The 24,356-nt window shown below is 42.6% G+C and overlaps 1 protein-coding gene across 1 annotated transcript in view; it reads left to right on the top strand.

The window, feature by feature from the left end:
* Positions 1 to 24,356, top strand: part of LOC119511000 (lysyl oxidase homolog 2-like) — a 33,251-nt gene that overhangs the window by 1,957 nt on the left and 6,938 nt on the right. Inside the window, exons 2-3 of the mRNA XM_037805466.1 lie at positions 425 to 587; positions 2,920 to 3,136. Of these exons, the coding sequence (XP_037661394.1) occupies positions 425 to 587; positions 2,920 to 3,136 (380 nt within the window). The remainder of the gene's footprint in view (positions 1 to 424; positions 588 to 2,919; positions 3,137 to 24,356) is intronic.

The following is a 24,356-nucleotide window of genomic DNA, read 5'->3' as shown; positions in this document are numbered from 1 at the left end:
ATAGATTTCTTCTCTCCCTACCAGCTCTGATCACTGTGTGGTACCCTCCTGGAGCACTGGGTTGAGGGCTCTGAGATCACATTCTGGCTTAGAGGAGAGTGTGCTGTGGTTGATTAGCAATGTCTGTCTGGGCTCAGGGTGAGGCAGGGGGAGCTGCAGGTGCTTCCCATTCCCGACATGCAACTTGACTGTGTGGCTTCCATAGACTTTCCCAAGGGGGAGTGCGGTAAAATCCAAGTGCTAGGGTCAGAAGACCTGGATTTCAACTGCATGATTTGGATAAGTGGCTCTCTGTGCTTCAGCTATCTCCATCTGAAATGAGATCATAAAACCTTGGGATTTTTTGTGGGACTGAAAGTTGGTAAAATATGAAAAGTGAAAATTCAAGGTGCCGGACTGACCATTTTTTTGTTGATTCATCCAGGAGACCTGGTATTGGCACGGAAATGCCTACGCCAACAGAGTGGTCATGAGCGGAGTGAAGTGCTCGGGCACGGAGCTGTCCCTGGCTCACTGCCGCCACGGGGAGGACGTGGTCTGCCCCCAGGGCGGGGTGCAGTACGGGGCCGGAGTGGCCTGCTCAGAAAGTGAGAGTCCCCACTCCCTGCCAGGCCCCAGGAGAAGCCGCGTCTCAGCAGTCACCCCATGCAAGGCCCTGGGGCCTCCGCCGTGGGCTGAGCAAAGGGGGAGGCAGAGACTAATTCTTGTTAGGGACAAAGATGGGGAGAAAGAGACCAGCCCTCATGCCCCAACCACCAACCTGGCCTGTGACAGAGGGTAAAAGAAAGTCGGAGGGAGGGACTTGGAGTCTGGGAGCGCTATGTTCAAATCCCAGGGCCACTGTGTTCTAAGTGACCTCGGGCAGATTATGTGGCTAAGACTCTGTTCTCACAGTTAACTGGAGGAGGTAACACTTTCCTGGGAGTGTGTTTCTGAGGTTAGCGAAGCCATGAAGCATAGAAGGCACTCTGCCCCCTTGCCTTCCAGACTGTTCCATAGACCACTTCCTTTTTTCACACCCTAGTGGTAATTTAGCTTCCTGGTGACTCCCTGAGAATTAGAGAGACTGAAAATATGGAAGGGAAACCCCCAGCAGGATTCAGAAGGCCTGTCTCTTGAGGGTCCCTTCCAGCTGACAGAGGACCAGCCGTCGGCCTTGTGGCTGTGCTGCCCTCCTAAGTGTAAACCCCACCCTCCTCACCCCGGCCTCATAAAACACACTAGCCACCCCTGTCATGAATCTGGGGGTGAAAAAGACCCAGGATCAGGCCAGAACTTGAGACCAGACCTGTTGCCTACTAGCTGCTGTTGGCTAAGTTAGTTAATTGCTGTGATCCACAGTCGCTTTGTTTTGTTTTCTGGAAACTGGAAGTTAAGTGGGACAATGGATAAATGTGTGTGCTTAAACAAATGAGCAATGCCAATTATGCTCGTTAGGGAGAAGGTTAAACCTGAGCTCAGTCAGTTCGATTATCTCACCAACCCCTTTTGGACTTATTTAGCATCTCCAATCCCTGTAAAGCAGGGTTCTCCAATGCCCGGAATGAGCTTCTCTGGGGAGACATCACAAGCTCTCGTGTCCTCAGAGGAGAGATGGCGAGGCCACCACCCTGACCTGCCTCCACGAGGGAGACACCTGTGCAGGGAGACGGCAGTCACACACCCTGTCAGGGGCCTGTCCTTTGTTTATTAATTTATTTATATTTTAATATCCCATCTTTTCCAAAAAGAAATTAAAATAACATAAATCTAAATAAAGTTAGCTTAAATTAAAAGCAGATTAAAGAAAGGCAGTTACCAGCAAAGGATAGTGGCTTAAAATGGAGCCAGGAGAAGGGTTAATAAAAAATTAGGTACCATACACTACCTCTAGTGGGTCATAAATCTAACAGTGGGCTTCCTAGCAGCCAAAGGAAAGAGGGAAACCTGGTCACTAATATAATTTACAGTATCCATGAGATAGAAACAAGCCCATTAGTTTAAAAAAAAGCCCCTTCTCTCGAGGACCTAGAATTATGAGATGAACCATGCCCTGGCCATCCTCATGGAAGACCCAAAAATGAGTTTTCTGGGGCCATTGCTCTGAACTCTCTCAGTTTAGGATAAGTAAATCAAGCCTGTTTTAAGAGATATGCACCTAGGGAGAACTTTCATGTGCCCAGCACTGTTAGGTGGAGACTGAAACAACCTGTAAAGAAGCACCAGGGCCTTAAAAAGCCTTTGTCCCAGCAATCTCCCTTATAGAAACATACTCTAAAGAGACAAAGCTATATACACAGATTTACTATAGGATGTTTATCACAGCTTTATCCCTAACAGTGAAGAATTCCAAACCAGCAAAATATCCAAAAATATGGGATAGGTTATAAATGAAATATTATGTAGCCATTAAATGAACATCGTAATGGATATTTATTAACATGGAAATATATCAAGATGTATTTTAGGGGAAAGAGTATAAGCAAACTACAAATCTACATACAATATTATACATGTTGGAAAGTGTATTTATGTAATTCCCGGAAGAATCAGACCCAGGTCTTATCAATGTCTCTCTCTGGGTAGCACAATTGTCATTGTCATTGTTGTTTTTACTTTTTATTATGGAAGATTTCAAGCCAACTAAAAGTAGAGAGAATAATATAATGAGCCCTCCTGTATCCCTCACCCAAATTCAACAATTGTCAACATTTTGCCAATCTGTACTGTTAAATTGAAGAAGTGTCATTAAAAGGAAGGAGTAATTTGGGGTAGGGTTAGCAAAGAAGGTGACCTTGAGGAGATTTTGAGCCAGTCCGAGAAGGTAGTAGTAAGCAGGGGTAGGGGTTTTGTCCCAGCCCAGAAGTGAAATGCTCAGGGCAGAGGTCTCTTGGCTTGTTTGAACGCCGTATCTGCCCCTCCCCAGCCGCCCCTGACCAGAGATTGTCCAGCAGAGCACCTACCTGGAAGACCGGCCCATGTTCATGCTGCAGTGTGCCATGGAGGAGAACTGCCTCTCGGCCTCGGCCGCCAAGACCGACCCCACCACGGGCTACCGCCGGCTTCTGCGCTTCTCCTCCCAGATCCACAACAACGGCCAATCTGACTTCCGACCCAAGAACGGCCGCCATGCTTGGATCTGGCACGACTGCCACAGGTAAGCCTCCCTCGACTGCCGCCAAGCTGCCCCTGCACGACACTCAGCAGAGCCACCGAAGGGGGACTCAGAATCCCCAGGGTCACTCGGAGAGAGTCAAGAGGCCACAGTCCAGGGGGAATGGTTTTCCCAAGTTGGAGTGAGTCGAGTCTGCCAAGCTGGACTTCCACATTTACCGAGGCCATTCTCCACCCCCAACTCCCCGGGCCCACCTCACCTGCCCTGAGCCCTGCTCTCTATCTTGCCTCCAATACCTCTCACATCAGGAAAAAGACTTTGTTTTGAGTGCACAATGTCCCCTTCCCTGTGCTCAGACAATGGTTTTAGAAGTTGTGCCCCTCTACAAGTTTGTGCTCTGACGGGTGCTTTGGGGTTCTACAATGTTTGACTCTGATTTCATTGACAAACATATATTTCAGTGCTAGTATATATTTTAAATACCTCTAGGAAGACAATGGGTGTGGAGACAAGAGTGCTAGCCTAGGAGTCAGAAGAACGGGTCTCTAAATCCAGCTGTGCCCCCAGCCGGCTGCGTGAGGGTGGGCCTCGAGTGGCCCTTGCAGCTCTGTCAGTGTGTGCATCTGATCCCAGAGCCCCTGGGCAAGAACGGGTGGAATCCTAGAGCCAGCCCCAGCTGGGGCCAACAGAAGCCCCCTGCCCATCTCTCTGCCTTCCCTTTATTCCTTTTGCCTTGACTTCTGATCTCATCCAGAACCTGTGGCCCCTGCTTGTTCACTTCCTCTTGCTCAGCCCTGTCGGCAGCGGGAACGGAAGCAAGCACACTATGGAAAAGAAAGTGAGGGAGGCCTCTGCCGTTCAAAGGCAGCACGAATCCCCTGGAGAGTCCCCAAAGGTTCACCCAGTGCTTTCCTTCCTCTCTGCCACAGAGAGCCCCTCTATGAACAAAGCATTGGTGCTGATCCCTGCTTCTAAAAGTGAGGTCCAGAGACCGGCAGCTTTGGCATCACCTGGGAGCCTGAGAAATGCTGAATCCCAGGCTCCACTGCAACCCCACGGATCAGCCTGCCTTCCCACTGCGTTCCCATGGGATCGTCTGCACAAAGCCCAGGTCCAGGTGATCTCCAGGCTCCCTGCCAGCTTTAAAATGTGATCACTGTTAGAAGCAGAGAACTATCATTTATTGACCTCTTTCTAAGTGCCAGGCTCATCTAACCCTCATTTTCATTGGTAAAGAAACGGAGGCTCAGCCTTTATACAATTTGCCCAAGATAACACAAGAAGTTGCAGAGCCAGGATCCTGACTCAGTCCTGTCTCCGAAGTGTATGCTCTTTCTATACCTCTGGTGGCTCTTTTTTTTGTTTTTTATGTTTTTTAATTCAGTTTTATTGAGATATATTCACATATCATACAGTCATCCGTGATGTACAATCAGCTGTTCACACAGTACCATCATATAGTTGTGCACTCATCACCCCAATCTATTTTTGAACATTTTCCTTATACCAGAAAAAGTAAAAATAAGAATAAAAAATAAAAGTAAAAAGGAACACCCAAACCATCCCCCCATCCCACCCTATTTTTCATTTAGTTTTTGTCCCCATTTTTCTACTCATCCATCTATATGCTAGATGAAGGAAGTGTGATCCACAAGGCTTTCACAATCATACTGTCACCCCTTGTAAGCTACATTGTTATACAATCGTCTTCAAGAGTCAAGGCTACTGGGTTGCAGTTTGATAGTTTCAGGTATTTACTTCTAGCTATTCCAATGCATTAAAACCTAAAAAGTGTTATCTGTATAGTGCGTAAGAATGCCCACCAGAGTGACCTTTCAGCATCATTTGGAATCTCTCAGCCACTGAAGCTTTATTTTGTTTCATTTTGCATCCCTCTTTTGGTCAAGAAGATGTTCTCAATCCCATGATGCAGGGTCCAGATTCCTCCCTGGGAGTCATATCCTGCGTTGCCAGGGAGATTTACACCCCTGGGAGTCAGATCCCACGTAGAAGGGCGGGCAGCAAGTTCACCTGCCGAGTTGGCTTAGCTGGGGGGAGGGGGGGGCACATCTGAGCAACAAAGAGGTACTCAGGGGGAGACTCTTATGCACAATTATAAGCAGATTCTCTGCTGACTTTTAATCAAAAGTCTCTCAGGCTTCTTTCTCACATCACAATTTATGGCCTCGTCGCATTCCAAACAGTTTGGGGGTAGAGTTGTTTAACCTGTTTAAAAACAAAAGACTGTGATATAATTTAGGGGTGCTATTTTCCCTTTCTAATTATTATCTGAATTTCTGTAAGCCCTCATTAGCCAAAGAAATTTTGGTCCTTCTATAGAAGCATGTCAGTCTAATTCAGGGTATAAGCCAAAGGGTAGAATTAAAGCCATGACAATGCTGGTGCCTGATGTCCCTCGGAGGCTGTGTGGGTGGAAGCCCTGGGCCTGCAGGGGCTGCCACTGCCTGTGGGTCTGTAAGTAGACGGTAATTGCATCTGTGCCCTGCATGTGGCAGCCCACCCAGTGACATGGTAGGAATCTGTGTGGCATGTACTTCTCTCCAAGGAATCAGTCTCGTCTCTGAGAATAGTCACGTGGTGACATCACTGAAGTGTTTCTTCTTGGGGTCTCTGATCTCTGACATCACCCCCAACCCCTTCCCTCCATCCTTTCCCTGTGATCTATTTATTTCTTTGCTCACAGATGTTCTAGTCGACAGTTCGGGAGGGATGGGTGGGAAGGAAGCTGCTGGCTAAAAGCAGATGTCCCTTCAAGCCTCTCCTCCTGGTCCCTCCACTGAGAACCTGGGACCCTGAGCTTCAAGGATCAGAGCAGGGCTCCAGGTGCCTTCTTCAGGCTCTGGGGAGGACCTTTCAACAGGGCTCCTGGCCCCAAACCTCCTCATACATCTTTGGATGTTAAAGAAAGCTGGCCCTTCCTTCCCTCAAAAAAATATTTGTAGAAGACTCTACACATTGTTTCAGCAGATTCATAGACATCCAAAGCCCATCTGGGGATCCCAGACTCAGAACCCCTGCCTCAAATTAGTGAGTGTGAAAAACAGTCATTCACAATTTAATTGAAGCTACAACAAGGTACAGAGTTAGGTTCTTTGAAAGTCCTAAGATGAAACACAAAGATTAGACACCTACCCACCACCTCAAGAGTTTCCCAGCTGACCAGAAAGAGAGGAAAACATCCTCAGGGTCTGTCGTCTGCACTCTGGCCTGTGGTTGATGAGCTCGATGAGGTCCTTCCTTGATGAGATCCACTCACAGGTAGTGGGGCCACACCTGCTTAACTGGTGTCTAACGTCACAGCCTTTGATGGGGCCAGGCAAGCTGGGCACAGATCTACCCAGGGTCTGGAGCTGCCCTGCCCTTAGTGGATCTCCACCTCCGCTGTGCCTGAGGGGCTCCAAAGGCTCTGCCTTCCCACCCTGGGGAAGTCCTTGCAGACGAAGGAAGCTGGTGAAGTGGGGAGATGGAGGTTCTAGCACGGGGTAACAGCCCTCCAGTCTCTCTCAGGGGAAAAGATGAGGACCCTGCTGCAGAAGCAAGACTTTTGCTTGCTCCACCCTGACTGTCCCACGTGCTCAGCAGCCCCTGCAGGAGCCAAGCCCTGCAGCTGGGATATGGGCCAATCTGTTAGCCAATTTGAGGCCCTCATCCCGTTCGGGGGCTTTGTTCCTCCCAGGGGACTGCCTAGCACATGGGGGTGTCAGGATGGAGCAATCAGAAGGCCTTCTGCCCTCTGTGGCAGCACCTCCTCAGACTGGAAAACATCCTCAGTGTTCTCTGCAATGAGCTCAGGAAGTCAGGAGCATTGCCCAGCCTCTGCGGAGCCCCTGGCCAGGACTGTCCGTTTTGGAGGCACCGGGGGACATGTGTCAGGGTAGGAAAAAATACAGATGGAAAAACATCTCGTCTACAATTTGCATTGGTTCTTTGGTTGAAAGTTTCATTTAGGCCCCCCAAAGACCTAGAATAACAAAGAACACACCCAATCTTCCCATCTTTTTCTGAACTAGCTTTTGTTGCAGTTCAACTAGTTCCATCTCTTAGAATAAAGGGTTCTGTGATCTTATGGTTTAAGCCCATCTTCCATTTTCCTAGATTAGAATGACGTCCATCAAGTGTCAGGTGATTCTCCTTTTTGGGTTCTGGAATTTCTTTCCAAGTCTGTGTTTCCCTCTGTCTATCCCATGGATCAGGCTTCCTTTTAGACTTTCAAAGGTCAGGACACCCAGCCTTTAAAGAGAGAGCATGTCTTCATCAGCAGCGTACTCCTTCCCATCCGACAAGCACTCTGGGTCTGGATTTCCGGAGTGGAGTATGCGGGGGGAGGCGGGAGGAGGTGCAGGCAGCCCTTCAGGCCCCTCCATGCAGCCAACTGGAAGCAAGACATGGCCCAGGGATGATGTCCTCAGGCCTGAGAGGAAAGCAGAGGTCTCCAGGACAGAAGCTAGCTAACACTGGGAGGCTCCAAAACTGGCAGTTTCCCTCCCAGGGTTCGCAGGAGGGAAAACTGAAGAGCTCTGGAAGAATCTTAAATCAAGTCTGCAGGAAGCAGCAGGACTTGGACAAGGTCAGCCTTACAACAGTTCATCTGTGGGCTCCGTCTGAATTCTGTTTAGACAACGAAACATAAACCTATTTCTCTTCACTCTTTGCAGTCAGTAAACATGGAAACATAAGCCCCTCTCCAAATGGCACGGACATATTTTAGGCAATGAGTCAGACCTCATGTCTCATCATGCTTCTTCCAGAAGCCAAAATAGACTCCCTCAAAGTCGTCACCTCGACGGCCACAAAATGCCTCCTTGTGAATATTCTCACCAGGCCCCTGGCTCAGCATCATTTTGCCCAGAAACATGAATGACCTGGGGAAAGTCCAAAGCTGGTGTTATTTTTAACACAAGCAAACATAGGAGGAAAGGAAAAAGAGCCTCTAATCCCTCTCAGAAAGCCTATGCTTTCTGTACCCTCTTCCGCCAGCTCCCGGCCACAGGAGGAAGCCAGGGTGGGCCTGGCAGTAGCGGTGGAGTCACGGGAGTAATGGGAACGTTGACAGCCACCAAACACGCTCCCTGTGACAAGCCCTGTGTTGGGTCTTGTATGTGATTGATCTTACTCGATTCTTACCCTGACCCAAAGAGTGGGTAACATTATTATTCCTGCCCCCTGAGGAGGGGAAATAAAGCAAGTGTCTCTCGGTCCCCAGGCCTTGGGACCTTGTTCTTTAGTTTTTCCCAGTTTTTCAAATGTCCCTGTAATGACAGAGACAAGCATGTTTGCAGAGTTGCAGATGCTGGTGACACACACGTTGCAGCTTAGGATGGGACTAAAGAAAGCGCCCTTCCTCCAGCCCGGGCCTGCCCTGACCCAGCCATGGTTCAGGAAGTCCCCACAGCAGAATGCAGCTGCCAGGGCTTCCCCTTGTTTATTCTGAACAGAGACTCTACATCTGTTCTTGACATCATGTAAACTCTCAGCTCGCTGAAGAGTGGCCAGGGTGCCCGGCTTCTCCCATCTTAGGATGGCGCTTTGTGTCTCTCCCTGAGAATGATGCACTGCACCGTCGAGGGCTTTTTCCCCCTCCGTATTTTATTGCTGAATGCAAGGAACAGACTTCCTGCTGCTTGGCTGGCTCTTCTCAGCTGCTGGGGCGACCCCCACGTTCCAGGGTCCAGGAGGCAACGCTGCAGCCCATTCAGGCAGCTAAGGCCCCCCGTGGTTGGCCTGGAAGCATCCACTTCTTGGACGTCACTGGTGTATGTGTGTCTCATGCCCTGGTTATTCCCATTTTTTCCTTGTCTCTCCCCTTTACTCTACTTACCCCCCTCCTTTTTGTTCTCTCCCCTCCTACCACTTTTTTTTTTTTTTTAATTCAGTTTTATTGAAATATATTCACAAACCATACAGTCATCCATGGTATACAATCAACTGTTCACAGTATGATCATATAGTTATGCGTTCATCACCACAATCTATTTCTGAACATTTTCCTTACATCAGAAAGAATCAGAATAAGAATAAAAAATAAAAGTGAAAAGAGAATACCCAAACCATCCCCCCATCCCACCCTATTTGTCATTTAGTTTTTACTCCCATTTTTCTACTGATTTTTTTTCAATTTTTTAACTTTGTTTATCAAAAAATTAAAAACAAACAGGCAAACAACAACCAAAAAACCCCACAACATTTCAAACAAAGCAATGGATTAAGGAAAACAAATAACCTAAAATAACTACTTTGCTTCCAATATGTTCCTACCATACACCAAGAAAATTAATAAACCATGTCCAAACAGAGGAGTAAGAAAAACAAATAATCTAAAATAACTACATTGCTTCCAACATGTTCCTACCATACCCCAAGAAAATTAACAACCCCTAAGAAAACAAAGGAATAAGAGAAAAAAAAAACCTAAAATAACTCTATTGCTTCCAACATGATCTTACTATATCCAAGAAAGTTTACAAACCATAATCATTCCTGAGCATTCCCATAACATTGAGATTACCCTCCATAGTTTATCTGTTCTTATTAGATTATCATTCCCCCTCCACTAATTGGTATCTCTAGGTCCCGTACATTCTACAGTATAAAACATTGTACATTTTTCACAGAATTCACATTAGTGGTAACATACAATATCTCTCTTTTTGTGCCTGGCTTATTTTGCTCAGCATTATGTCTTTTTTTTTTTTTTTAATCTTCATTTTATTGAGATATATTCATATACCACGCAGTCATACAAAACAAATCGTACTTTCAATTGTTCACAGTACCATTACATAGTTGTACATTCATCACCCAAATCAATCCCTGACACCTTCATTAGCACACACACAAAAATAACAAGAATAATAATTAGAGTGAAAAAGAGCAATTGAAGTAAAAAAGAACGCTGGGTACCTTTGTCTGTTTGTTTCCTTCCCCTATTTTTCTACTCTTCCATCCATAAACTAGACAAAGTGGAGTGTGGCCTTATGGCTTTCCCAATCCCCTTGTCACCCCTCATAAGCTACATTTTTATACAACTGTCTTCGAGATTCATGGGTTCTGGGTTGTAGTTTGATAGTTTCAGGTATCCACCACCAGCTACCCCAATTCTTTAGAACCTAAAAAGGGTTGTCTAAAGTGTGCGTAAGAGTGCCCAGAGTGACCTCTCGGCTCCTTTTGGATCTCTGTGCACTGAAGCTTATTTCATTTCCTTTCACATCCCCCTTTTGGTCAAGAAGATGTTCTCCGTCCCACGATGCCAGGTCTACATTCCTCCCCGGGAGTCATATTCCACGTTGCCAGGGAGATTCACTCCCCTGGGTGTCTGATCCCACGTAGGCGGGAGGGCAGTGATTTCACCTTTCAAGTTGGCTTAGCTAGAGAGAGGGCCACATCTGAGCAACAAAGAGGCATCGGGAGGAGGCTCTTAGGCACAACCATAGGGAGGCCTAGCCTCTCCTTTGCAGCAACCGTCTTCCCAAGGGTAAAACCTGTGGTAGAGGGCTCAACCCATCAAACCACCAGTCCCCTATGTCTGTGGTCATGTTAGCAACCATGGAGGTGGGGTAGGCGAATACCCCTGCATTCTCCACAGGCTCCTCAAGGGGGCACTGCATCATTTTTTTTCCTTGTTTTTTTTTTTTTTTTAACTTCCCTTCTTTTTTAAATCAACTGTATGAAAAAAAGTTAAAAGAAAACAAACATACAATAAAAGAACATTTCAAAGAGACCATAACAAGGGAGTAAGAAAAAGACAACTAACCTAAGATAACTGCTTAACTTCCAACATGTTCCTACTTTAACCCAAGAAAGTTACCTAATATAGCAACATTTCTGTGAACTTGCTCCTACCATATCCATCAGAAATTAACAGACCATAGTCATTCCTGAGCATCCCCAGAACGTTAAATAGCTTATCTGTTCTTCTTGGATTATTGTTCCCCCTTCCTTAATTGCTCTCTATTGCTAGTTCCCCTACATTCTACATTATAAGCCATTTGTTTTACATTTTTCAAAGTTCACATTAGTGGTAGCATATAATATTTCTCTTTTGTGCCTGGCTTATTTCGCTTAGCATTATGTCTTCAAGGTTCATCCATGTTGTCATATGTTTCACGAGATCGTTCTTTCTTACTGCCGCGTAGTATTCCATCATGTGTATATACCACATTTTATTTATCCACTCATCTGTTGAAGGACATTTGGGTGGTTTCCATCTTTTGGCAATTGTGAATAATGCTGCTATGAACATTGGCGTGCAGATATCTGTTCGTGTCACTGCTTTCCGATCTTCCGGGTATATACCGAGAAGTGCAATCGCTGGATCGAATGGTAACTCTATATCTAGTTTTCTAAGGAACTGCCAGACTGACTTCCAGAGTGGCTGAACCATTATACAGTCCCACCAACAGTGAATAAGAGTTCCAATTTCTCCACATCCCCTCCAGCATTTGTAGTTTCCTGTTTCTTTAATGGCAGCCATTCTAATCGGTTTTAGATGGTATCTCATTGTGGTCTTAATTTGCATCTCTCTAATAGCTAGTGAAGCTGAACATTTTTTCATGTGTTTCTTGGCCATTTGTATTTCCTCTTCAGAGAACTGTCTTTTCATATCTTTTGCCCATTTTATAATTGGGCTGACTGTACTATTGTCATTGAGTTGTAGGATTTCTTTATATATGCAAGATATCGGTCTTTTGTCAGATACATGGTTTCCAAAAATTTTTTCCCATTGAGTGGCTGCCTCTTCACCTTTTTGAGAAATTCCTTTGAGGTGCAGAAACTTCTAAGCTTGAGGAGTTCCCATTTATCTATTTTCTCTTTGTTGCTTGTGCTTGGGGTGTAAAGTCTAGGAAGTGGCCACCTAATACAAGGTCTTGAAGATGTTTTCCTACATTATCTTCTAGGAGTTTTATGGTACTTTTTTTTATATTGAGATCTTTGGTCCATTTTGAGTTAATTTTTGTGTAGGGGGTGAGGTAGGGGTCCTCTTTCATTCTTTTGGATATGGATATCCAACTCTCCCAGCCCCATTTGTTGAAAAGACCATTATGACTCAGTTCAGTGACTTTGGGGGCCTTATCAAAGATCAGTCAGCCATAGATCTGAGGGTCTATCTCCGAATTCTCAATTCGATTCCATTGATCTATATGTCTATCTTTGAGACAGTACCATGCTGTTTTGGCAACTGTGGCTTTATAATAAGCTTCAAAGTCAGAGAGTGTAACTCCTCCCACTTCGTTTTCTTTTTGAGAGTGTCTTAGCAATTCGAGGCATCTTCCCTTTCCAAATAAATTTGATAACTAGCTTTTCCAAGTCTGCAAAGTAGGTTGTTGGAATTTTGATTGGGATTGCATTGAATCTGTAGATGAGTTTGGGTAGAATTGACATCTTAATGACATTTAGTCTTCCTGTCCATGAACATGGAATATTTTTCCATCTTTTAAGGTCCACTTCTATTTCTTTAGTAGAGTTATGTAGTTTTCTTTGTATAGGTCTTTTACATCTTTGGTTAAGTTGATTCCTAGGTACTTGATTTTTTTAGTTGCTATTGAAAATGGTATCTTTTTCTTGAGTGTCTCTTCAGTTTGTTCATTTCTAGCATATAGAAACATTACTGACTTATGTGCATTAATCTTGTATCCCGCTACTTTGCTAAATTTGTTTATTAGCTCTAGTAGCTGTATCGTCGATTTCTCAGGGTTTTCTAGATATAAGATCATATCATCTGCAAACAATGACAGTTTTACTTCTTCTTTTCCAATTTGGATGCCTTTTTTCTTTGTCTTGCCGGATTGCCCTGGCTAGCACTTCCAGCACAATGTTGAATAACAGTGGTGACAGCGGGCATCCTTGTCTTGTTCCTGATCTTAGAGGGAAGGCTTTCAGTCTCTCACCATTGAGTACTATGCTGGCTGTGGGTTTTTCATATATGCTCTTTATCATGTTGAGGAAGTTTCCTTCAATTCCTACCTTTTGAAGTGTTTTTATCAAAAAGGGATGTTGGATTTGTCAAATGCTTTTTCAGCATCTATTGAGATGATCAATTGATTTTTCCCTTTTGACTTGTTAATGTGTTGTAATACATTGATGATTTTTATGTTGAACCATCCTTGCATGCCTGGAATAAACCCCACTTGGTCATGGTGTATGATTTTTTTAATGTGTTGGATTCGATTTGCAAGTATTTTGTTGAGGATTTTTGCATCTATATTCATTAGGGAGATTGGCCGGTAGTTTTCCTTTTTTGTAGCATCTTTGCCTGGTTTTGGTATTAGATTGATGTTAGCTTCATAAAATGAGTTAGGTAGTGTTCCATTTTCTTCAATGTTTTGAAAGAGTTTGAGTAAGATTGGTGTCAGTTCTTTCTGGAAAGTTTGGTAGAATTCCCTGTGAAGCCATCTGGCCCTGGGCATTTATTTGTGGGAAGATTTTTGATGACTGATTGGATCTCTTTGCTTGTGATGGGTTGGTTGAGGTCTTCTATTTCTTCTCTGGTCAGTCTAGGTTGTTCATATGTTTCCAGGAAATTGTCCATTTCCTCTACATTATCCAGTTTGTTGCCATACAGTTGTTCATAGTATCCTCTTATAATTTTTTTAATTTCTTCAGGATCTGCAGTTATGTCACCTTTTTCATTCATTATTTTGTTTATATGGGTCTTCTCTCTTTTGATTTTGTCAGTCTAGCTAGGGGCTTGTCAATCTTGTTGATCTTCTCAAAGAACCAACTTTTGGTGATATTTATCCTCTCTATTGTTTTTTGTTCTCTATGTCATTTATTTCTGCTTTAATCCTTGTTATTTCTTTTCTTGTACTTGGTTTAGGATTGGTTTGCTGTTCATTTTCTAGCTTCTTCAGTTGATCCATTAGTTCTTTGATTTTGGCTCTTTCTTCCTTTTTAATATATGCGTTTAGTGCTATAAATTTCCCCTCAGCATGCTTTTGCTGCATCCCATAGGTTTTGGTATGTTGTTTCTCATTTTCATTCATCTCTATATATTTAGCAATTTCTCTTGCTATTTCTTCTTTAACCCACTGATTGTTTAGGAGTGTGTTGTTTAACCTCCAGGTATTTGTGAATTTTCTAAGTCTCTGATGGTTATTGACTTCTAATTGTATTCCATTGTGGTCAGAGAATGTGCTTTGAATAATTTCAATCTTTTTAAATTTATTGAGGCTTGTTTTATGTCCCAGCATATGATCTATTCTGGAGAAAGTTCCGTGAGCACTAGAAAAGTATGTGTATCCTGGTGATTTGGGATGTAATGTCCTGTATATGTCTGTTAAATCTAATTCATTTATCAGATTGTTTAGGTTTTCAATTTCCTTATTGGTCTTCTGTCTGGTTGATCTATCTATAGGAGAGAGTGATGTGTTGAAGTCTCCCACAATTATTGTGGAAACATCAATTGCTTCCTTTAGTTTTGCCAGTGTTTCTCTCATGTATTTTGTGGCACCTTGGTTGGGTGCATAGACATTTACGATTGTTATTTCTTCTTGCTGAATTGCCCCTTTTATTAGTACGTAGTGGCCTTCTTTGTCTCTCAAAACATCCCTGCATTTGAAGTCTATTTTGTCTGAGATTAATATTGCTACACCTGCTTTTTTTGGCTGTAGCTTGCATGAAATATTTTTTTCCATCCTTTCACTTTCAGTTTCTTTGTGTCCCTGTGTCTAAGATGGGTCTCTTGTATGCAACATATTGATGGTTCATTTTTTTTGATCCATTCTGCGAATCTATATCTTTTAATTGGGGTGTTTAATCCATTTACATTCAACGTTATAACCGTGAAGGCATTTCTTGAATCAGCCATCTTATCCTTTGGTTTATGTTTGTCATATTTTTCTCCTCTGTCTATTAATATCCTTTATTGTACCCATACCGAATCTCTTTAGTACTGGACCTTTCTCCAAGTCTCTCTGTCCTGTCTTTGTTTCTCTGTCTGTAGGGCTCCCTTTAGTATCTCCAGTAGGGCAGGTCTCTTGTTAGCAAATTCTCTCAGCATTTGTTTGTTTGTGAAAAATGTAAGCTCTACCTCAAATTTGAAGGAGAGGTTTGCTGGATAAAGTATTCTTGGCTGGAAATTTTTCTCACTCAGAATTTTAAATATATCGTGCCCCTGCCTTCTCGCCGCCATGGTGGCTGCTGAGTAGTCACTACTTAGTCTTATGCTGTTTCCTTTGTATGTGGTGAATTGCTTTTCTCTTGCTGCTTTCAGAACTTGCTCCTTCTCTTCTGTGTTTGATAGTGTGATCAGTATATGTCTCGGAGTGGGTTTATTTGGATTTATTCTATTTGGAGTTCGCTGAGCATTTATGATTTGTTGTATTTATGTTGTTTAGAAGATTTGGGAAGTTTTCCCCAACAATTTCTTTGAATACTCTTCCTAGACCTTTACCCTTTTCTTCCCCTTCTGGGACACCAATGAGTCTTATATTTGGATGTTTCATATTATCTATCATATCCCTGAGGTCCATTTCGATTTTTTCAATTTTTTTTCCCCATTCTTTCTTTTATGCTTTCATTTTCCATTCTGTCATCTTCCAGGTCACTGATTCGTTGTTCAACTTCCTCTACTCTTGTACTATGAGTGTCCAGAATCTTTTTTTTTTTTTTTGTCTTTTTTCTCATTAATTTTTATTCTTTATTAATTTATTCTATTTTCTTTGTGTTTATTTTTTTTTTATTTTTTAATCATCATTTTATTGAGATATATTCACATACCACGCAGTCATACAAAACAAATTGTACTTTCGATTGTTTACAGTACCATTACATAGTTGTACATTAATCACCTAAATCAATCCCTGACCCCTTCATTAGCACACACACAAAAATAACAAGAATAATAATTAGAGTGAAAAAGAGCAATTGAAGTAAAAAAGAACACTGGGTACCTTTGTCTGTTTGTTTGCTTCCCCTACTTTTCTACACATCCATCCATAAACTAGAAAAAGTGGAGTTTGGTCCTTATGGCATTCCCAATCCCACTGTCACCCCTCATAAGCTACATTTTATACAACTGTCTTCGAGATTCATGGGTTTCTGGGTTGTAGTTTAATAGTTTCAGGTATCCACCACCAGCTACCCCAATTCTTAGAACCTAAAAAGGTTGTCTAAAGTGTGCGTAAGAGTGCCCACCAGAGTGATCTCTCGGCTCATTTTGGAATCTCTCTGCCACTGAAGCTTATTTCATTTCCTTTCACATCCCCCTTTTGGTCAAGAAGATGTTCTCCATCCCACGATGCCGGGTCTACATTCCTCCCTGGGAGTCATATTCCACGTTGCCAGGGAGATTCACTTCCCTGGGTGTCTGATCCCCACGTAGGGGGGGAGGGCAGTGATTTCACCTTTCAAGTTGGCTTAGCCAGAGAGAGAGGGCCACATCTGAGCAACAAAGAGGCATCAGGAGGAGACTCTTAGGCACAAATACAGGGAGGCCTAGCCTCTCCTTTGCAGCAACCGTCTTCCCAAGGGTAAAACTTATGGTAGAGGGCTCAACCCATCAAACCACCAGTCCCCTATGTCTGTGGTCATGTTAGCAACCATGGAGGTGGGGTAGGCGAATACCCCTGCATTCTCCACAGGCTCCTCAAGAGGGCACTACATCTTTTTTTTTTTTTCCTTGTTTGTCTTTTTTCTTTTTTTTTTTTTTTTAACTTTCCCTTCTTTTTTAAATCAACTGTATGAAAAAAAAAGTTAAAAAGAAAACAACATACAATAAAAGAACATTTCAAAGAGACCATAACAAGGGAGTAAGAAAAAGACAACTAACCTAAGATAAACTGCTTAACTTCCAACATGTTCCTACTTTACCCCAAGAAAGTTACATAATATAGCAACATTTCAGTGAACTTGTTCCTACTACATCCATCAGAAATTAACAGACCATAGTCATTTCTGGGCATCCCCAGAACGTTAAATAGCTTATCTGTTCTTCTTGGATTATTGTTACCCCTTCCTTAATTGCTCTCTACTGCTAGTTCCCCTACATTCTACATTATAAACCATTTGGTTTACATTTTAAAAAGTTCACATTAGTGGTAGCATATAATATTTCTCTTTTTGTGCCTGGCTTATTTCGCTCAGCATTATGTCTTCAAGGTTCATCCATGTTGTCATAAGTTTCACGAGATCGTTCCCTTCTTACTGCCGCGTAGTATTCCATCGTGTGTATATACCACATTTTATTTATCCACTCATCTGTTGAAGGACATTTGGGTTGTTTCCATCTCTTGGCAATTGTGAATAATGCTGCTATGAACATTGGCGTGCAGATATCTGTTCGTGTCACTGCTTTCCGATCTTCCGGGTATATACCGAGAAGTGCAATCGCTGGATCGAATGGTAGCTTTATATCTAGTTTTCTAAGGAACTGCCAGACTGACTTCCAGAGTGGCTGAACCATTATACAGTCCCACCAACAGTGAAATAAGAGTTCCAATTTCTCCACATCCCCCCCAGCATTTGTAGTTTCCTGTTTGTTTAATGGCAGCCATTCTAACCGGTGTTAGATGGTATCTCATTGTGGTCTTAATTTGCATCTCTCTAATAGCTAGTGAAGCTGAACATTTTTTCATGTGTTTCTTGGCCATTTGTATTTCCTCTTCAGAGAACTGTCTTTTCATATCTTTTGCCCATTTTATAATTGGGCTGTCTGTACTATTGTCATTGAGTTGTAGGATTTCTTTGTATATGCAAGATATCAGTCTTTTGTCAGATACATGGTTTCCAAAAATTTTTTCCCATTGAGTTGGCTGCCTCTTTACCTTTTTGAGAAATTCCTTTGAGGTGCAGAAACTTCTAAGCTTGAGGAGTTCCCATTTATCTATTTCTCTTTTGTTGCTTGTGCTTTGGGTGTAAAGTCTAGGAAGTGGCCTCCTAATACAAGGTCTTGAAGATGTTTTCCTACATTATCTTCTAGGAGTTTTATGGTACTTTCTTTTATATTGAGATCTTTGGTCCATTTTGAGTTAATTTTTGTGTAGGGGGTGAGGTAGGGGTCCTCTTTCATTCTTTTGGATATGGATATCCAACTCTCCCAGCCCCATTTGTTGAAAGACCATTATGGCTCAGTTCGGTGACTTTGGGGGCCTTATCAAAGATCAGTCGGCCATAGATCTGAGGGTCTATCTCTGAATTCTCAATTCGATTCCATTGATCTATATGTCTATCTTTGTGCCAGTACCATGCTGTTTTGGCAACTGTGGCTTTATAATAAGCTTCAAAGTCAGGGAGTGTAAGTCCTCCCACTTGGTTTTTCTTTTTTAGAGTGTCTTTAGCAATTCGAGGCATCTTCCCTTTCCAAATAAATTTGATAACTAGCTTTTCCAAGTCTGCAAAGTAGGTTGTTGGAATTTTGATTGGGATTGCATTGAATCTGTAGATGAGTTTGGGTAGAATTGACATCTTAATGACATTTAGTCTTCCTGTCCATGAACATGGAATATTTTTCCATCTTTTAAGGTCCACTTCTATTTCTTTTAGTAGTGTTATGTAGTTTTCTTTGTATAGGTCTTTTACATCTTTGGTTAAGTTTATTCCTAGGTACTTGATTTTTTTAGTTGCTATTGAAAATGGTATCTTTTTCTTGAGTGTCTCTTCAGTTTGTTCATTTCTAGCATATAGAAACATTACTGACTTATGTGCATTAACCTTGTATCCCGCTACTTTGCTAAATTTGTTTATTAGCTCTAGTAGCTGTATCGTCGATTTCTCAGGGTTTTCTAGATATAAGATCATATCATCTGCAAACAATGACAGTTTTACTTCTTCTTTTCCAATTTGGATGCCTTTTATTTCTTTGTCTTGCCGGATTGCCCTGGCTAGCACTTCCAGCACAATGTTGAATAACAGTGGTGACAGCAGGCATCCTTGTCTTGTTCCTGATCTTAGAGGGAAGGCTTTCAGTCTCTCACCATTGAGTACTATGCTGGCTGTGGGTTTTTCATATATGCTCTTTATCATGTTGAGGAAGTTTCCTTCAATTCCTACCTTTTGAAGTGTTTTTATCAAAAAGGGATGTTGGATTTTGTCAAATGCTTTTTCAGCATCTATTGAGATGATCAATTGATTTTTCCCTTTCGAGTTTTTAATGTGTTGTAATACATTGATTGTTTTTCTTATGTTGAACCATCCTTGCATGCCTGGAATGAACCCCACTTGGTCATGGTGTATGATTTTTTTAATGTGTCTTTGGATTCGATTTGCAAGTATTTTGTTGAGGATTTTTGCATCTATATTCATTAGGGAGATTGGCCGGTAGTTTTCCTTTTTTGTAGCATCTTTGCCTGGTTTTGGTATTAGATTGATGTTAGCTTCATAAAATGAGTTAGGTAGTGTTCCATTTTTTTTCAATGTTTTGAAAGAGTTTGAGTAAGATTGGTGTCAGTTCTTTCTGGAAAGTTTGGTAGAATTCCCCTGTGAAGCCATCTGGCCCTGGGCATTTATTTGTGGGAAGATTTTTGATGACTGATTGGATCTCTTTGCTTGTGATGGGTTGGTTGAGGTCTTCTATTTCTTCTCTGGTCAGTCTAGGTTGTTCATATGTTTCCAGGAAATTGTCCATTTCTTCTACATTGTCCAGTTTGTTGCCATACAGTTGTTCACAATATCCTCTTATAATTTTTTTAATTTCTTCAGGATCTGCAGTTATGTCACCTTTTTCATTCATTATTTTGTTTATATGGGTCTTCTCTCTTTTTGATTTTGTCAGTCTAGCTAGGGGCTTGTCAATCTTGTTGATCTTCTCAAAGAACCAACTTTTGGTGATATTTATCCTTTCTATTGTTTTTTTGTTCTCTATGTCATTTATTTCTGCTTTAATCCTTGTTATTTCTTTTCTTGTACTTGGTTTAGGATTGGTTTGCTGTTCATTTTCTAGCTTCTTCAGTTGATCCATTAGTTCTTTGATTTTGGCTCTTTCTTCCTTTTTAATATATGCGTTTAGTGCTATAAATTTCCCCCTTAGCACTGCTTTTGCTGCATCCCATAGGTTTTGGTATGTTGTGTTCTCATTTTCATTCGTCTCTATATATTTAGCAATTTCTCTTGCTATTTCTTCTTTAACCCACTGATTGTTTAGGAGTGTGTTGTTTAACCTCCAGGTATTTGTGAATTTTCTAAGTCTCTGATGGTTATTGACTTCTAATTGTATTCCATTGTGGTCAGAGAATGTGCTTTGAATAATTTCAATCTTTTTAAATTTATTGAGGCTTGTTTTATGTCCCAGCATATGATCTATTCTGGAGAAAGTTCTGTGAGCACTAGAAAAGTATGTGTATCCTGGTGATTTGGGATGTAATGTTCTGTATGTGTCTGTTAAATCTAATTCATTTATCAGATTGTTTAGGTTTTCAATTTCCTTATTGGTCTTCTGTCTGGTTGATCTATCTATAGGAGAGAGTGATGTGTTGAAGTCTCCCACAATTATTGTGGAAACATCAATTGCTTCCTTTAGTTTTGCCAGTGTTTCTCTCATGTATTTTGTGGCACCTTGATTGGGTGCATAGACATTTACGATTGTTATTTCTTCTTGCTGAATTGCCCCTTTTATTAGTATGTAGTGGCCTTCTTTGTCTCTCAAAACATCCCTGCATTTGAAGTCTATTTTATCTGAGATTAATATTGCTACACCTGCTTTCTTTTGGCTGTAGCTTGCATGAAATATTTTTTTCCATCCTTTCACTTTCAGTTTCTTTGTGTCCCTGTGTCTAAGATGAGTCTCTTGTATGCAACATATTGATGGTTCATTTTTTTTGATCCATTCTGCGAATCTATATCTTTTAATTGGGGAGTTTAATCCATTTACATTCAACGTTAAAACCGTGAAGGCATTTCTTGAATCGGCCATCTTATCCTTTGGATTATGTTTGCCATATTTTTCCCTCTCTCTATTAATATCCTTATTGTACCCATACCGAATCTCTTTAGTACTGAACCTTTCTCCAGGTCTCTCTGTCCTGTCTTTGTTTCTCTGTCTGTAGGGCTCCCTTTAGTATCTCCAGTAGGGGCAGGTCTCTTGTTAGCAAATTCTCTCAGCATTTCTTTGTCTGTGAAAAATTTAAGCTCTCCCTCAAATTTGAAGGAGAGCTTTGCTGGATAAAGTATTCTTGGCTGGAAATTCCTCTCACTCAGAATTTTAAATATATCGTGCCACTGCCTTCTCGCCTCCATGGTGGCTGCTGAGTAGTCACTACTTAGTCTTATGCTGTTTCCTTTGTATGTGGTGAATTGCTTTTCTCTTGCTGCTTTCAGAACTTGCTCCTTCTCTTCTATGTTTGACAGTGTGATCAGTATATGTCTCGGAGTGGGTTTTTTTGGATTTATTCTATTTGGAGTTCGCTGAGCATTTATGATTTGTGTATTTATGTTGTTTAGAAGATTTGGGAAGTTTTCCCCAACAATTTCTTTGAATACTCTTCCTAGACCTTTACCCTTTTCTTCCCCTTCTGGGACACCAATGAGTCTTATATTTGGACGTTTCATATTATCTATCATATCCCTGAGGTCCATTTCGAGTTTTTCAATTTTTTTCCCCATTCTTTCTTTTATGCTTTCATTTTCCATTCTGTCATCTTCAGGTCACTGATTCGTTGTTCAACTTCCTCTAGTCTTGTACTATGAGTGTCCAGAATCTTTTTAATTTGGTCAACAGTTTCTTTAATTTCCATAAGATCATCCATTTTTTTATTTAGTCTTGCAATGTCTTCTTTATGCTCTTCTAGGGTCTTCTTGATTTCCTTCATATCCCGTACTATGGTCTCATTGTTCATCTTTAGTTCTTTGAGTAGCTGCTCTAGGTGCTGTGTCTCTTCTGGCCTTTTGATTTGGGTGCTTGGGCTTGGGTTATCCATATCGTCTGGTTTTTTCATATGCTTTATAATTTTCTGTTATTTTTGGCCTCGTGGCATTTGCTGAACTTGATAGGGTTCTTTTAGGGTTTGTAGACCAGTTGAAGTCCTTATCTCTAATTTATCAGATCTACAGCTTCGTGGAGTACACTTTCTCTAACTAACCAGCAGGTGGCGTCCACGAGCCACCTGTTCTCCACAAGCCAGATCTCCCCTGCTTAGCCTTTTTGGTGAGTGGGGGAGTGAGTCTTGTGGGGCCCCGATTGGTGTACCAAGCTTGCGTGTGTAGTTGGTGTTGCCTGCCCTGTATGTGGGGCGTGTTTCTGGGCAGTCGGGGAGTGGGGGTGGCCCTAACAATCAAATCTCCCTAATGATCCTAGAGTTTTAAAGCTGCTGCAATAGTCTAATCCTTCAGTTCAGTCCTGCCACAGTTTGTCTCTGCCACTGACCCACAAGTCTTTGGTATTGGCGTATGGCTCCTGAGACTTGCAAGTGGGCCCCTCTTCCAGGCTGTGCACCCCGGGTCCTCTGTTGAGGGATGACTGTGCTATGTCACAGGTGAGTGCCGTCCCCCCAGGGCAGTTCTGGGCTGCTGGGCTGTGTTGGGAGGCTCCCAGTCTGCTCAAATGATGGCTGAATGGGGCTCTGTTAATTCACACTGCTCCCCCTTCCCAGCTCTGGGACATTCAGCTGAGGTTGCAGGGAAGGCTAATGTCCACGCCCAGTTTTGTGGTGTGTGCCTGTTATTTGAAGCACTTCCGTCACACTGGGTTGTCTGGGGCAGCTCTGGGCTATGGGGCTGGCGATGGGCAGGAGTGTTTCCTGTCCACCAGGATGATGGCTGTGAGCGGACACCCCCCTTTTCTTGGGAAGTTGTGTTGTTTAGTGAATTTTCTCAGCCACTGGATTATTGCCTTTTGTCTCAGAGCTCTCTTAGTTCTGCTCTTGACTTGACGTGCCCAAATTTCAATTCTTTGAAGCTTTCTGTATTGAGCTTCTTAGAGTAATTGTTTTAGAAAAAGCAAAAAGGATTTAAAAAAAAAAAAAAACGGCCCTCCTCAGAGATCTAATGGGTTATTGAAATGCTAATAGACAAAGCAACCAGGGCCATTAAGGAAAGGTGCACAGGGCAGAGAGATCAGCTTTGCTTCGGGATTTGCATATGCGCCTCAAGGCCTGATCTCCGCCCTTCCCCTTTCTGTGTTCACCAGAACTCCAAAAATCCTCTGCTTTTATTTTGGAGTTTTTCGTGTTGTTTTTTTCCTATGCCTGTCTCCTCTCTGCTGGGCTGGCTGCTCTCAGAGTCTCTGGTGTCTGGTCTCAGTCTATCTATGGTTGGAGTTTGAATCAGTAGAATGAGTTTCCGATAAGAGCAGCCACTGCAATTCTCCCTTCTCCTTCCCGGAGCTGACAGCCCCTCCTCCCCCGGGACTGAGCCTGGCAGGGAGGGGCACGGGTCCCCTGGCCGCAAAAACTTACAGATTTCGCTGATCTCAGCAGTTCCACGTTTTCATGAGTGTTGTATGAAGTATGCCCAAAGACAGATTGCTCTGTGGTGTCCAGTCCACGCAGTTCCTGGCTTTTTACCTACTTTCCTGGAGGAATAACTAAAACATACAGCTCACCAGTCTGCCATCTTGCCCCGCCTCCCAGAATCTTTTTAATTTGGTCAACAGTTTCTTTAATTTCCAGAAGATCATCCATTTTTTTATTTAGTCTTGCAATGTCTTCTTTATGCTCTTCTAGGGTCTTCTTGATTTCCTTTGTATCCCGTACTATGGTCTCATTGTTCATGTTTAGTTCTTTGAGTAGCTGCTCTAGGTGCTGTGTCTCTTCTGGTCTTTTGATTTGGGTTCTTGGGCTTGGGTTATCCATATCGTCTGGTTTTTTCATATGCTTTATAATTTTCTGTTGTTTTTGGCCTCGTGGCATTTGCTGAACTTGATAGGGTTCTTTTAGGATTTGTAGACCAATTGAACTCCTTATCACTAATTTATCAGATCTACAGCTTCGTGGAGTACACTTTCTCTAACTAACCAGCAGGTGGCGTCCACGAGCCACCTGTTCTCCACAAGCCAGTTCTCCCCAGCTTAGCCTTTTTGGTGAGTGGGGGAGTGAGTCTTGTGGGGTCCAATTGGTTTACCAAGCTTGCGTGTGTACTTGGTGTTGCCTGCCCTGTATATGGGGCGTGTTTCTGGGCAGTCAGGGAGGGGGGGGTGGCTCTAACAATCAAATCTCCCTGGTGATCCTAGAGTTTTAAAGCTGCTGCAATAGTCTAATCCTTCAGTTCAGTCCTGCCACAGTTTGTCTCTGCCACTGACCCACAAGTCCTTGGTATTGGCGTATGGCTCCTGAGACTTGCAAGTGGACCCCTCTTCCAGGCCGTGCACCCCGGGTCC

The sequence above is a fragment of the Choloepus didactylus genome, chromosome 2 (assembly GCF_015220235.1).
Source record: "Choloepus didactylus isolate mChoDid1 chromosome 2, mChoDid1.pri, whole genome shotgun sequence".
NCBI classification, from domain to species: Eukaryota; Metazoa; Chordata; class Mammalia; order Pilosa; family Megalonychidae; genus Choloepus; species Choloepus didactylus.
This window is presented reverse-complemented; position numbering and strand designations above follow the sequence as displayed.